We start from the raw sequence: 16,139 nt of genomic DNA, 5'->3' as shown, positions 1-16,139 counted from the left end.
AGTGCACCTGATTAAATTTACACTCTTTTATATTGCATTACTTTATTTCCAATTGAATTATACTGTCATATACTTTTACTGCTAAAAGTTTAAGAAAAAAGAACAACATAATGCATTTAGCTAGTTCATCATCCACAGCAGCTGGTACTAGCAAAAAAATCAATAACTCTACCAATTCAAACGTGCGTTGGTCTTCCTTGCCTCAAGACGAAAGTGCCCCCCTTAATACTTCAGCTGAAAGTAATTTAAGTGCAGATGAAATGCAAAAAGATTCTTCAGGCAAAGTAGAAACAAAAGAGGAAAGCAAACCAATCGTAGCTTCCACTGATATTAACAGAGAGTTTAAAAACAACCGCGCCGACAGCGGCGACGAAAGTAGCAATTTGGTTGGTTTTTCATCTGAAACTTTGAGTGGAAACACACATGCGGGTACCAGTGTAGGCAGTGGTCGGAATTCGTTCAAATCTGCTGGTAAGGGGATCATGTTGGTGGGACGTCTTCGAAAACTCACCTCCAGGTTAGATTTGAGTAGTCACTAAACTTGTGATTTGAATTCGAATATATCTGAAGTTTTTATGCTGTCAAAAGTTAATTTCCATAGTTTTCCGTGCCACTAAATGACCAAAATTTGTGGCTTGCGAAAAGTTTTGACGGGTAACAAAAAATTTTCGATGTTTTTTAAAATGGCTTTTGAGCTTTTCAAAAACCCCAAAATGGCCATTTTCAGTGCCGTTCTTGAGCTTTTTTGGAAGGTGTTGACCGATTAAATTGCGTCTCCCTCCTTGTAAGAAGTATATACTGACGCCAATAGCGCCTTCAGAAACGTTTACGGTATTCGACTATTAGCTAGAAATAGCTATTGTTAAATGGTATCAAATGAAGGGACCTTTGGGGGAAATTTGGCAACCCTTGTATTCGAAGAGCGATGGGTTGCTAGTAAATGAAAGTATAGTGTGTCCAGCTATGAATACATGTTTTAGTGTGCTCCCAAAACAACGGCGTTGTTCCCATATTTGATTCAAATTTTTGAGTCCTTGAAAAAATTGTACGATCCAGGTTTAACAAAAAATGTTAGTCATACATTTTTCATTTTATTTAAAAACTTTTATGAAGCTCTATGAAGATTGTTTTTCATAGTACAATATTGCATTAGAATCAATTTTTCATCGTATATGGAGTTACAAAACTAGCATTTTCCAAAAATTATGAAAAACCCCGGCTTTTTGTTAGTTTTAATTGACCGCCTTAACTTTTGTGTTTATTTCCAAACACAGTAATGCTGAATTATACTTGCCAATTGGTCAGAACGACAATTAAACTCTCATAAAAACCCATTATGGGGTTTTAAAAAGAAATAAATAGCTGTCGCTGTAAGAGTATTAAACTCATTCCAGTAGGCCCAAACAAGTTCTGCTGTAGTTTTTTTCGCCGATTGACATTTTTGGGTGATTTTTAGCTGGCCGAATTGGGTGCGTTTTTATCAAAAAGAAAAAATTAGTCCAAATTGAATCCAATTTTTAAAAAAAATTGTGAGCAATTGGAGTAAGTTTCTACCTTTTTTTTGGAATACAGAATTGGTTTTGTTCTGGACATGAAATATGCAAAAGTTTTTTTGTGGAAGGTTAGAATTTTAGTTTTCCAAAGTAACGGTAGTCATACAATTATCATAGGATGGCTAGCTTTTATTCATAGACAAATGGTATGCAGTTGCATGACTAGAGCTTTCGGTGTATGGAGGAAAACCATGGTAAACACATTAAAACGATCAAATAATCCTCAGTAAAACTCTCAGCAAAAGACAAATCATATATCAGACGCTCCATCGGTATATAAGTCACTCGATAGTTTTTTTGTTTCATCCAAGTTTTCACAAAAATGTTGATCAAAATTGATTGCTCACCCAAATTTATTTATTCTTGAAGATGTATCTCAGATTTGTCCAAGTACGTTCTTCAAACTAAAAGACTAATATTGAAAAAGAATGTTGGTTAACAAAAAAGGCTTTTTTGTCTTTCGTAAGGACAACTACGCATTAATGAGAAAGTTTTCAAACTTCAGTCAGCTTGAAAATTTGGACAATTTTTTTTAAATATGGCATCTATTCAAAAAAAAATTTTCTCTGCTCAAAAATTTTCACACTAATGTAATTCAATCAAAACATGAGGTTAAAATAGGCCTAGGGTTTTCTTACTACTTCACAATTAATTTTCAGTTTGAGCTTATTCTGTTCCAGCATTAGACATGCATCCTTTTAAATTAAATTTAAGACACCTAGAGATTCTAAGAAAAAACTAGAGGATTAAGGCAGTAATAAACAATTGATTGCTGAATACCAAATCACGGCAAACTCAGACATCGTTGTTTCAGCTGTTAAAATTGCGACGCAATTATTGATGACATCTATTCAAAAAAGGTTAAGTTTTCTCAGCTCAAAAACATTCACTGATTGTAATTAAATCAAAACATGACATAAAAGCAGGCCTACCATTTTTGTTTTTTTTTGCAAATAAATTTCAGGTTCAGCTTGTTCTGTACCAGCCTCAGACATGCATCCTTTGAAATCAAATTAAAGACACCAAGAGATTGTAAAAAATACTAGAGGACTAAGGCAGTACTAAAGAATTGGTTGATGAATACCGGATCAAGGTGAACTCAGATATCATTGTTCCAACTCTTGAAACTTCTTAAAACTTTGACGGAATATTGGACGGCATCTATTCAAAAAAGATTGCGATTTTCATCTCAAAAAAAATCACCAATTGTTATTAAATCAAAACATGAAGTTAGATCAGGCCTAGCACTTTTCTAAGTTCAGAAAAAAAAATTTCAGTTTGGGCTTGTTTTGTACCAGCCTTAGAATTACATCCGCATAAGTTAGATTTTAGACACCAAGAGATACTAAAAAACTACTAAAGGACTAAAGCATTAATAAAACGTTGATTTATTGATACCGAATTAAGGCAAACTCAGTTATCTTAGTTCCAATTTTTTGAAAATTGTGATTGAATAATTGTGCTTGTGCTTGAGATGTTTCATTTTCTCCAGACAAATTTTCCGTTTTTTGACTTTTATTCTTAACAAAAAACTTTATATCCTCTGAAAAAATCCACAGCTGAAAATTAAAAAGATATTTCACCCGTATATATTTTTCTAAAAGTATAATCTTTTGAACTTGGATCGAAACATTTACTGACCATAATATTTCAAATAGGGATAAATAGCGGGCAATTTATTTCAACCTATTACAGTGTAAAAGGCACATAAAATCATTTCAAATTGAATTCAGACAAGCAATTTGCCCTTACTACCAACTTGTCAAATGACCTCTTCATATATTTTTTTAAATTACTAACCGTAACTGTTCATCGCGCAGTGAATGAATGCATAAAATTACCAGCTAATGAACTGGTAAAGACAATCTCCCAATTTTTTATGGATGGGTTTTAACTATTTGCTGATGGTATTAACAAGCTAAAACATATTAAATTGAGAAAATCTTTTGTTTGATAACATCATTTTCTTACATACAGCTATTACATTTAGTTAATAAAAATTCCTCAAGAATACTTGAGCTTTGATCAATTGACACTTGATACCTCTTGATGCCTTATTATATTTGTTACCTGTCACCTTTTTTGTAGTCTATAAATGATAGCACAAAAATTATGCACTATCAGACATTACTTCGTGTTTAGGAAAAGTCACCAATTTCAAATTCAGCAATTATTGCAACTTCGGCTCTTCTGATATTTGAAAAAACCTTGATTTCAGAATACCTCAAATGGAGATGAAAAAAAAATGAAGTTAGTCAAGAATATTGCATGCGTGTACTTTAGTCGTCTAATGAAAATGAACTTCAAAGGAAACCTAGAATTCACTGACTTCCAATTTTCACACGTTTTTTGCTCTTTACCTCAAATAGACAGCCAAAAAGAAATTTTAAAAACGTTGTCCTGCTATCTATCATCATGCCAAAAACTAAATTGTTTGGTTTATCTATTTGGTAGGAGTAGAGAAACACAAAAAAACCACACACACACACACACACACACCCACACACACACACACACACACACACAAAAGATTAATTAGAGTATAGATAGATCTGCTAAAATCAAACCAAAAAATGTTCTAGTTCGTTTCGACACCAAGATATTTTGAAGTTTTTGGAATGTAAATCACCACAAAATGGGCTTTGATATGATGCCACAGTTGACCCTTCCATCAAATTCAATTGAGGTTATCAGCATCAGTCGAAAAGAACACCATACAGCGACATGGTTGGGAAAACGAAAATTTCAAATGAAATGATCACAGTTACGGGAAACGTTTGTGGGTTATCTAGTGTTCAAGATGTTTTACGTTATTTGAATTAGTTTTAAAAAGATTTGGCAATCTGGAACAGATTATTTTTTGGCACTCTTTTTTTTCCGGGACTGCACTGAACCAAAAAGTCCTCTGAGAATAGCACCAACCTTGTCCTTTTCTGTCAATTCTGACACTTTTTTCAATGAATGCATTCAAAATGTCACCGAATCATCGCTTACCCTTGAATGTTCGACTTTTTGCTAGGTCAGCGGAAACGTGAACGAGTTCGGAAATATTACTTTCTAGGATAACAATTAAAAGGTGAAGTAATTTCCACAGCCAGATGACATCGATAAGCTAGTCCGTGTTATAGTATAATCCATTTCTTATACTGACTCTGAAATTTTGGTCTTGTTTTACCGAGCTACCCTCACTAAATTTTTTATGTCTGGTGGTTGGCGGATTTTGCTCAGTTGGTAATTGAGTTTTAGTTTCGAGGTAAACATCATCAATTATGAATTAAGGTGTTCGTATCGAAAATTTCTTACTGTATGCCTTTACAGCAAGCAGGTGGTTCTATTCTATTTTAAATGCTTTTGACCATTGGAAAAAACTCATAAATTATTTTTATTTTGAAATAAATTTTCTGTTACATCTCAAATCTTGATCACCAGAAAAGCACTCTTTGCCGAAGAAAAATCTCAAAGCAGAAATGTTTCACTTCTTGAAAAACTTTCACTCACCGTAAGTTCAATTTCATAGGTTTTTTTTGTATTAAATCGAATAGAAGCGACACCAACCCCATCGCTGATTTGGTTTTAAATTAATTGGTTTGCCATCTTTCATATGTTAAGATTTTGCAGCATCAAATAAAAAAAGGATATAAAGCTGGTTTAAAGCTTCCCTTATACACAAAATGGGAGGCAATTGCGACTGTCATAATTGAATTCAGGGCCCAGCAAAAACTTTTATAGATTATATAGATTATAAAAATTTATAGATTATGTTGTACTGATGCGGGATGAAACGCAAAATTTTCAGTTTTAAAAATTGGGCTCTGCTTACAGTTTTAGTGTATTTTCTGCTAACATAGAGGACTAGCCGTTAAAAAAGTTATTTTTCCTTTGACCTGTTATTTCAATTGAACTCAGAAAAAATAGGCTTTTCTATAAAAAAAAATAGGGTTTAACGGTTTTTGCATTTTGTTTTCAATTAGGCCGATTGAGTTTTCACCTCAGAGTTCTGCTTTAACGGAAAAATTTCAAAAACTAAAAATTTTGAAAAATTGACTTTTTTATGGACCTACCAGTTTCCTTTTTAAGAAACCAAAATGGGGCTTTTTGAACTTTTTAAATTTTTTTTTAGAAACCTCAATGTCAGATTAGTTTTTGAAAAAGAAAACAAATATTTTTAAAAAATGGTCCTAAATTTAAATAATTCTGACTTGTCCTAAAACGGTAACTTTTTCCAACGAAAAGGGGGTATACCGGTTTATGCAGCAAAATTGCATGCCAATAATTTTTTTTTGATGTTATTTTGATAAACCTTTAGTCTTAAATTTTACATTAAGCAGGGTAAGTTTCGAGAAAAAAAAACAAAAAATTCCAAAATATGCTCCAAATTTCAAGAATTTGTCTTTTCCGAGGGCCATATAATTTCTTTTCATAAAAATTGGAGCATATCTGCTTAAGCACAATCACTGCCTATAACCTGGTGTTTTCATTAAAACCTAAAATTTAAAATTTACTGGGTCGTTTTTGCAAAAAATGAAAAAATTCCAAAATACGGTTGAAACATCAAAAAAATGACTTTTTCCACTGCCATAATTATTTTCTACAGAATTGAGTTCTCCCGAGATGTTCAACATTTAAATGATTTTTTGTTAAATTTCATTTGAATAAATTTTGAAAAAACATGAGCGTACATAAAATATATATTATAAGCGATGAAGTGCCAAAAAACTTTTACATCTTGTCCACCAACTTCTTAATAATAAAATGAAAAATTGGGAGGAAAAAAAATTTATATTAAACATTGAACTGCCTACATAATGTAAGCAGAATTAAACAAGGAAAGTGTTGCCTCAAAAGCAAAATTCTGAAATTTAGTCAGAACTTGTTCGGGATGATTTCGAATTGAAACTAAATTTTTAAGTTTTCCTTAACGTATTTAGCTAGCCTCTCTTGTCTTTTTTATCAGATTTTTTTTCAATTCTACTCAAAAATTGTGCCGCCCTTGCATTGTTTAGTACAAATGGCGTTCGTAGAATCTAGCAACATAATAATAACATCAACTATTTGGGGAGGAATTTGAGAAGAATTCTGTATGCAGGCAGGTGTGTTTTATTTTTTTTTGCTTTTCCAGGCAAAATCAGGTACCCTTATTAATCATCGGAATGGATTAAGTGATATATCATAAAAACTTTTGAGTCCTGATTTGAACAAAATTTAAAAATTTGCAAAAAAGAACTTCAAGTGTCGAGAAAAATCGGTTTGACATTTATACTTTTTCGTCTATTTTCTAGCGAGTAAAGCAATCGAGTAACGTTCGTTTTGTATGAAAATTATCATTTCGGCTAAAAATTGATAAACTTACCAGAAAAAAGTTTAATTTTGGATGCCGTATCTAGCGCGTCTCTGGGAAAAAAATTTTTTTCGAAAGTATTTGAATTTTTTAGTGCAAAAAATTGGAAAAAGAGAATTAAAAAGATTTTTTTTTAAATTATCTTTTTTGCTTCCAAATTTTTTGAATACAATTGTAATTTTCATGCATAATTCAATAACTTTATGCGCGTTTTTTTAGCTTTATTATTAAACGTAAAAGAAAAGACACTAACGTGAAAAAAATTTCTGAAAATATGTTCGGAACATTCTATGCTACTTGCACAGCAACCGTCCATCCGTGTTTCAGTTTTGAACGTTTTAAGAGCAATTTAAACAGCCGCCTAAGCATAAAAAGCACGAATTTTTTTGAGCGTTTAGTATAAATAGTATAAAATACTTTTTTTATAATCAAGTAGCATACTCCTAGGATAAATTTAATTGCCTCAATTCACTGTGGAGTGAAATAATTTTTAGCTAATATTTTGAAAGAACCTAATATAATGTGCGTTATTTGTAGTTTTCAAATTATTCCCAAAATTTAATCATAATAGTTTTGTCGAAAAAGATGACAGGTAAACAAAATTTTGAAATTCGAGCTCCAGGCATCAATATTTTTCAGATGATACAAAAAAAACTGTTTAGTTAGAAAGTTTATATAGAAAGTCTTAATAAAATTCACGCCAAGCATAAGTTTTACGCATTTTCTCTGAATGTCGGAACAGTAACTTATCAAAACAGATCACAAGTACATTGTTTTTTTTAAACTGAACTCAGGGCATCACTGGTTTTCAGATGATAAAAAAATACCCTTAAAAGTGTTCAGTTAAAACAATTTTTGCCGATCTTATTTATTCCACACTTTCTTCAAAACTCGGAACAATAACTTATCAGAAGATCCAAAAAAAGATCCTTTTAAATTTTTTGAACTCAGGACATCACTGGTTTCCAGATGATATCAAAACTACCGTTAAAAGTGCTCAGCTAAAAAGTTCTTTTTTTGGCTGAATAAAAAAACGATGTCATGTGTAAATATTACGCAATGTTTTCGAAATTCGGACCAATAGTTTATCAAAAAAATCACTAGTAAGTAATTTTTGTAAATTTCAACTCTGGACATCACTAGCTTTCAGTTGGTATGAAAAATTCCGTTCAAAAGCGGCTAGTCAAAAATTCAGTTCAAAAGCGGCTAGTCAAAAATTCCGTTCAAATGCGGCTAGTCTGGAAAAGAAATCACCCCGAGCACAAATATTCCGCCACTTTTTTGAAAATGGGTGCAAAAAACACAGTTTGTAGTAAATTAATAACTAGATTGATGAGTTGATCCAAATTTTTTGACTTTTTGCTTTTAAAATATTTTGTGCTCCTCATTTGTTCAGAAAAAGAAAACTGAGTGGTAACCAAGAATTTTGAATATTAGTGTCAAGTCCAAATTATCAAACTCCTAGCATTAAGATGTTTAGCTTTCAGAAAACATCTCGAAAGAGCTTTGATTGAAAGAAAAATCTTGCTTTTAAAGCAGCATTTTACTGTTTTCGTTCCGCTCGATCTTAGATGGTTTCATGATTAATCAAAGATAAAATCTTCTGCTTTGTCTCTGAAATTGAAATTATTATATTTTAGTAGGCAGCCATAATTTTAAAAAATTTCCAAACACTCAATTGGTTTTATATTAAAACTAATATACGATTTAGAAAATTCCTTTGCATCTGCTTACGTGTTTCTAAATTTGATTACGCCTATAAATGCACCAAAAACACTAATTTTGCAAAAGAAAACTTACAGCACAATTTTTGGTGTTTTTAAATCTAAACCTCTTACAAAAATAATTAAATACTTATCGTCAGATTAGAAATTAAATGATCAAACTATTCAAAACTGTTTCTTCAACTATGCTTCAAAAAGCATCAGAAAAGCGATCTACTCAAAAAGTACATGGCAGAAAAGTACAATAGTAAAACCAGAGATAAGCTATTTTGTTCTCTATAAATACAATTTATCAAATTGCCAAAGGTACCAATCACCATATTTGTTTGAAAAAAACGTTGCTTATTATATACACGAGATTTTTTTATTTCAATAACGGACTGCTCTGGCAGAAATATAGGAAAAGTGTCCCTCGCTTGGACAATAATTTATGGATTGATTATTTGCTCTGTCGCATATTTTCCCAATTTGATACATTTTAAACATGTCACACTTGTGTAATACTGCATAATGTTTGTGACTATCACTATATTCCATTGCTTTTTCTCTTAACTTTTGAGCTCCACAAGATTATGTTTTACTTTGCAAGGTAATAAATAGTAAACCCTTCAATAGTTTCAATTGCCAAATCCCTGGAAGTAAAGAGCAAGAGCTATTTTAGTGTAGTTTTATCGAAAACTGTAATCCGCGATAAAAACCTTGTGTACTTTTTGAGGATTTACATATTTGCTACTCAAATTCCTTAAAGCTCCATTTCCGTCAAACTTTGGTTTCCTAGACAGTTGAAACTGAAGTTCTGTCTATAACGCAATTTTACACAAATCTCTCTGTAAAACCCCCAAAAGATAAATTAGCCGGACATTGCCGTAAAAATAAAGATAACTTGTCTAAAAATAGCTGTTTTTAGAAAGTAACGTTTAAAAATTTTTGTGATGTTATGATTTTTTACCTTGTATTTTTATTTTACCTATTTAATATAACCACCCCTTTGAACTATCGTGAAGTGGATTGATAATAGTATCGGCGTTTTTCTTCATTCACTTATTCGTTTCGACTCATTAAATCATCGGCCATCGGAGCCATTAATCGTTTCAATAAAGAGGACTTTTTGAAGCGTCGGCTAATTATAAATTGGGATGAGCAATAGTAGTGGCTTTGAGAGGTTTGACAGTGTGGTGAGTTTGCGTGTCATGTTGCATAGGGTCCGCATCCAGTTCTACACACATGTGTCCAACAAGGAGAAGCTGGACTTCATCTGGAACAACAACTTCAGAACTGGTCAGTGTCAATTTCAACCAAACTCAAACAATTTAAGCCAGATTTGGAACCGGGCCTGAGTTTGAGGCCCGAGCTCGGCCAGGTTGCTTCAAGCTTGCGTCCGGAACGGCCCGTTTGGAAAGCAAAGATTTCAAACCCGGGAAGGTTTTTAATAAAAACACGTAATTACGAACAATAAGAAAAGTGAACATCAAATGTGAATGTCAGAAAAAATCAAAATTTAATAAATCTGTTGACCGCAGCCGGTCCTAGCAGTTCAATTTGGCGGAATTTTGACTCAGAAAGTGAAGTGTGAAAGGTGTGAACTCTTGTGAAAGTCAGGCATGTAAAAAAAAACCCGAGCCCGGTTCCGCTTCTGCTTCAACGGAACGAGAGGGGATCGCGAGGGTTTGAACTCATAAGGAGGAAGGCATCTCTTCCTTACACCGGCAGTAATCGCCGCAGTCCAAAAAATGCTCGAATGCAATTAAACGAAAAAAAAAACGATTTTAAAATAGTGATGCAGAGCTTCGCCCCACTTGCAACTCAAAAGTAGAATGGGGCGACGACCCCTCTGTCGCAAAAATCTACATTAGAAGAAATTACATTTAAAAAGGTTCATACGCTTGTCTCGAAAGTTTTCAACTTGACAAATACATTCCGACAAACACATCAACAGCGTTAAATTATCATGCATAAAAGTTTATCGCGCTCCAAAAGTTACAGAAAGGAATCAAAAAGAGTTTCAATTTCAGCAAAACTTGATTAAAGTTAATGAAAATAGTATGATAGCATGATCAGGAAGCCGACAAAAAGTAAACAGACAAACAAAAGTTTGATAATAAATCTTATCCCAGAAAAAATTCTGACAAGTTAAGAACCCATAACTTTTGTCGTCTCAAGCTCAGAAGTTACTTGCAAGTTACTCAAACTTGATATACAATTAAAGTAAATCGAAAAAATGTGTCAGTGATTTTGTTACTTAGGTTGTTAACCCAAAAAGCTTTTTTCTGATTTATTAATGCTTGTAAATAGCAAGCATAATAAATACCACCATACACATAATATAAAAAAAAGTTTCCACCAAATTTTTTCAGCAAACTAAGAAAAAAAAGATTTTTTCAAGAAAATGTTATAATTTTTCTTGTTTAACTTTTAAAATTTTATTATAGAGATGTTAGGATAGTGATTTACATCTTAAATTTGTTTGTATCAGATGCGAATGGTTGAATTCTGACAAGAAATTTTGGAAAAATCTGGATCACCGTATCTATGTATGTATTGACACATTAAGAACAAAACACCGATAGAGTTAAAAACGATTTTCCCAACTCACAGGGACAAAAGTTTCCTCAAACCCCTAAAATGGAAAATATGCCAAACATTTTTGACACGAACACAAAAAACTTTGCAACACTTAGCGTGCAGCCTAGTTTTATATGCAGGCAATTCAAAAGCTACTGAATTGCTGAAAATATGGCGAAATACTATATAATAGAAATACCATTTCATCCATTCAGAAAACAAAGTTATTTGTGGGGAAAAATTTAGTACCCGGTTGCATTACCCCTGCTTATCGCAAAGGTGAAAACATCTCACTGCCAAAAAAAACTTCTTGTTCTTTATTTTTGAAACCCAATTATCATAAGTAATTACTTATTTCAATAAATTTCAATGTCTCGAAATATGAACACAGAATTAAAATGAACACACAAGTTAAAATTTTGGGCTCAAATTGGTCTCTTTTTTACGTGCATTAAATGAGTGTGGTGTTGTTTAGCTTTTATCATTCGGTGTCTGCTGCTGCTGTTGAAACTGGTCAGCTGTGTGGTATATGTCGCCAACTTTGTCGAATACGAACAGCCCATCACTCACTGGTCAGTAGAGGTCAAAGATCAAACATCAAATATTATGGTGCAAGTTTTTCAAGCTACTTTTTACCAGTTCAAAGAACCAGTTTAGTTTATTTTTGTAAATTATCCTTTTCAATAGTAGTTTTGCATGCTTTTATGACTAAACGTCTGAGAGTAAGATATAAGTATGATTTAAAAGTCTAAACTTTTAAACTGAATTTCAAGTGTCTTGTATGAAAAGAGTTGAAAACGAAGAGAAGCAACACGGCCTGCTCTGTTTTTTTTTTCCGGAGGATTTCTGTTGATACCTTGATTATTAATGCGATTCTATTTTTCTTCTGCTTTTTTGGTGGAAAAATTTCTCGTTCTGATTATCTCCAAACAACGAGGACGGATCAAGCCGAGCTGCGGTTTTGGAGAAAGCGTATTGAATGAAATGGAAATCAGAAAATCAGAACCAAAATGAAAGCAACAATTTTTGAAAGGACACTTTGACGTAGGAAAAAACTATCAGCAATTTACCTGAATTTTATACAGCTATACCCCTATGGTATCTAGCAAAAAAAGACCACCCCTATAATGAACTGAATCAATATTTAAGCATATGCTACTTTTGAACACCTAGTAACCAATTTCACCCTCCCCCTTTTTGCAGTTGGGGGAAGCGAATAGTTAATTGCTAAGAAAAAATCTGTTAAAAAAAGAAGTTTGATATATTATCCGAATACCTATATAGTTGTAAATTACCTACAAGTGATGTATGGTACTTATGCTTCAGCTTCGAATGCACGGACAACGATGTTCCTGGAAACGCTACATATCCAATTTAGTGAGTCAATCTCAAATTGATACCTCTTTTTGTTTCGAATAGGCTGACTGCCTAAGTAATGCGTAACAAATTTTCTCAAAGGACAAAATGGAGCGAAAAAAAGAGCAATCAAAAGGGGGCATTGAATGTCTAAGAGCTCGACACTTTTTCGAATTTTTGTCACAACTTGAGGTACTTTAATTGAGCAAGATCTGTTTAACTTAATTCATGTACATGTTTGCTACTTAGTGGTGCATTGCTGTGGGTGGAGCGGTCTCTGTTGTTCTACATCATAGAAGTGGCAGTCGCTCTCTTCTCCACCATCGACACAATCGTGCTCATCATATGCCAGTTCAGAGTTAGTCAGTCATCAATCAAACCTAATACCTAATAGAGATCTTGTTAGCTCTTAACTATCCCCACCCCCTATGGTACTTCCTTCAAACTCTTTCCGGTCCCCCTATTAAGAAAGAATTGAACAGCTAAGCATAAACGAATTTTGTACCTTGTAACAAATCACCTCCACCCCTTCTCTAAACTTTAAGCCATTGAAAACACCAGGAAAATTTATGTCTTTTTTTAAATTTGAAATTTTATAGATAAAAAAGATTTTATACGAAATATTCGTTAACAGCCACACACACACACACACACACACACACACACACACACACACACACACACACACACACACACTTAAATATATATATATATATATATATATATATATATATATATATATATATATATATATATATGAAATTATTGACTACAAATGTATGTTGCTAAGTATGTGAAGTGTTTGTGAATAAATTGGTTTTCTCAAACTGAAAATTAAAATTTACAGAAGTGCCGAATGGCAGAAACAACGGAAAAAAGTTTTGTGAACTAGCCGAAAACCAATATAATCTCTTTTTTTTCATACTGAATTAGAAAATTTTTTTAAAAAAAATGGCAGACCAAAAGTACAAAAATTTCATTCTAACTGATTGACAGGTTGACTTCATAAAACTAATTGCAAAATTCCATTTATGGAGTCTTTTAAAACGGCGCACAGGCAATTCAGTCGATTTGAAAATCAGACAATTCAGCCAAAAGTTTACAGACAATTCAGCTGAGACAATTTAGCCCGTTTTACAAAACGGTTGATTCAAAAGAAAAAATCGGATTTAGAGTTACTTCTCGGTTTAAGATAACCGGCTCTTAATTCCGTATAGAGTCATACCCTCTGTTTGCATGCAACACGTTGGCGTGACTGCGTTGGTTTTATTATTGGCCGAATTGTTCCTGGCTGAATTGTCTGCATACTGTTGGCTGGATTGTCTGAATTTCAAATCGGCTGAACTGTTTTTTGCCGATTTGTCGGGACGCGCTTTAAAACACTATTGATACAATCGTCTTAAGTTTTCTAGCTTTTTTCTGTATAAGCGCCATAGCTCGGAATTATTTTGGCAGGGTACTGGTTTTGTTTAATTGATAAACAACAGTCTGGATACAAAAAATACGAGAGTAGGTATAATTTAAGGCAGTATGAAATCACTAAGATTTTTCTTGGTTCAAAAAATACTGGGTTTATTGAAAAAATTTGCCTGAAAAAGTACTGAAAAAAATTAAGTGTAGTGTAATTCTGAAGCCTTGGCAACCTTAAGGTAGATTCTCAAAACAGATATCAAAACTTTTTGTCATTTTCGAAAAAAAAATTGAAAAATTATTGAAGAACTAAACATTTTGAATATTTTTGCTGAACAGAACAGCAAGTTAAAGGGAAACGAAAACCTTCCAAAAGATGAGGAAGCCAATGCAGTCATAATTTGATATCAAATTTTATTTACAAAATGTTGCTGTCATGGTTTATTGTTCCGACCATTGAAAATGGGTAGGAACTTGATATTCGGGTATGTTTTAGTTTTTTGTTTGTTTTCCACGCAATATCAGCTACCACAAATAATCATAGGACTCTGTTGAGTTATTTATCTTTTTGCAGCACTTTCAGTCGTGGTTTGAACGATATATAAAAATTTCAAAAAAGTTTTACTTGTCGAGAAAAACTGTTTTGAAATTTTTGATTTTTCGAAATTGCTTCGAGCGAGTGAGCAGGCTTACGTTAGCTTATTTATGCCTACTTTGATCCTTGAGATTTTATTTTTATTCAATTGATATTTAAAAAGATATTTTTTGAATTTTTTAGCCTCATCTTAGAAATCAAGAACTTCAAAGAAATGGGAAAAAAAGTTTGAAAAATCAAAAAAATATATATTTTTTCATTTTTGTTTTTCTTGTTATTTGTCTGCAAAAATTATTTTCCAATTTGCTTTTTTTACAATGACTGATGAAAATGCCTAAGCTTTTTTTTCTCAGATTTTTTTTTCACACCACGTTGGCGTGACTGCGTTGGTTTTTTTTTTATTGGCTGAATTGTTCCTGGCTGAATTGTCTGCATACTTTTGGCTGGATTGTCTGAATTTCAAATCGGCTGAACTGTTTTTTGCCGATTTGTCGGGACGCGCTTTAAAACACTATTGATACACTCGTCTTAAGTTTTCTATCTTTTTTCTGTATAAGCGCCATAGCTCGGAATTATTTTGGCAGGGTACTGGTTTTGTTTAATTGACAAACAACAGTCTGGATACAAAAAATACGAGAGTAGGTATAATTTAAGGCAGTATGAAATCACTAAGATTTTTCTTGGTTCGAAAAATACTGGGTTTATTGAAAAAATTTGCCTGAAAAAGTACTGAAAAAAATGAAGTGTAGTGTAATTCTGAAGCCTTGGCAGTCTTAAGGTAGTTTCTCAAAACAGATATCAAAAGTTTTTGTCATTTTCGAAAAAAAAATTGAAAAATTATTGAAGAACTAAACTTTTTGAATAATTTTTCTGAACAGAACAGCAAGTTAAAGGGAAACGAAAACCTTCCAAAAGATGAGGAAGCCAATGCAGTCATAATTTGATATCAAATTTTATTTACAAAATGTTGCTGTCATGGTTTATTGTTCCGACCATTGAAAATGGGTAGGAACTTGATATTCGGGTATGTTTTAGTTTTTTGTTTGTTTTCCACGCAATATCAGCTACCACAAATAATCATCGGACTCTGTTGAGTTATTTATCTTTTTTGCAGAACTTTCAGTCGTGGTTCGAACGATATATAAAAATTTCAAAAAAGTTTTACATTGAAAATGGGTAGGAACTTGATATTCGGGTATGTTTTAGTTTTTTGTTTGTTTTCCACGCAATATCAGCTACCACAAATAATCATCGGACTCTGTTGAGTTATTTATCTTTTTTGCAGAACTTTCAATCGTGGTTCGAACGATATATAAAAATTTCAAAAAAGTTTTACTTGTCGAGAAAAACTGTTTTGAAATTTTTGATTTTTCGAAATTGCTTCGAGCGAGTGAGCAGGCTTACGTTAGCTTATTTATGCCTACTTTGACCCTTGAGATTTTATTTTTATTCAATTGATATTTAAAAAGATATTTTTTGAATTTTTTAGCCTCATCTTAGAAATCAAGAACTTCAAAGAAATGGGAAAAAAATTTTGAAAAATCAAAAAAATATATATTTTTTCATTTTTGTTTTTCTTGTTATTTGTCTGCAAAAATTAT

General features: G+C 32.5%; 1 protein-coding gene across 1 annotated transcript in view; it reads left to right on the top strand.

Moving 5' to 3' along the window:
- The window catches only part of LOC134856031 (potassium channel subfamily T member 1-like), a gene marked incomplete at its 5' end in the record, with an annotated part of 60,114 nt that continues 43,975 nt past the window's right edge, over window positions 1-16,139 (top strand). The window contains 5 exon segments of the mRNA XM_063872402.1: window positions 1-517; window positions 9,817-9,893; window positions 11,653-11,749; window positions 12,504-12,554; window positions 12,783-12,891. Coding sequence (XP_063728472.1) covers window positions 111-517; window positions 9,817-9,893; window positions 11,653-11,749; window positions 12,504-12,554; window positions 12,783-12,891 — 741 coding nt within the window.

The sequence above is a fragment of the Symsagittifera roscoffensis genome, unplaced genomic scaffold (assembly GCF_963678635.1).
Source record: "Symsagittifera roscoffensis unplaced genomic scaffold, txSymRosc1.1 SCAFFOLD_179, whole genome shotgun sequence".
In the NCBI taxonomy this organism is placed as follows: Eukaryota; Metazoa; Xenacoelomorpha; order Acoela; family Convolutidae; genus Symsagittifera; species Symsagittifera roscoffensis.
This window is presented reverse-complemented; position numbering and strand designations above follow the sequence as displayed.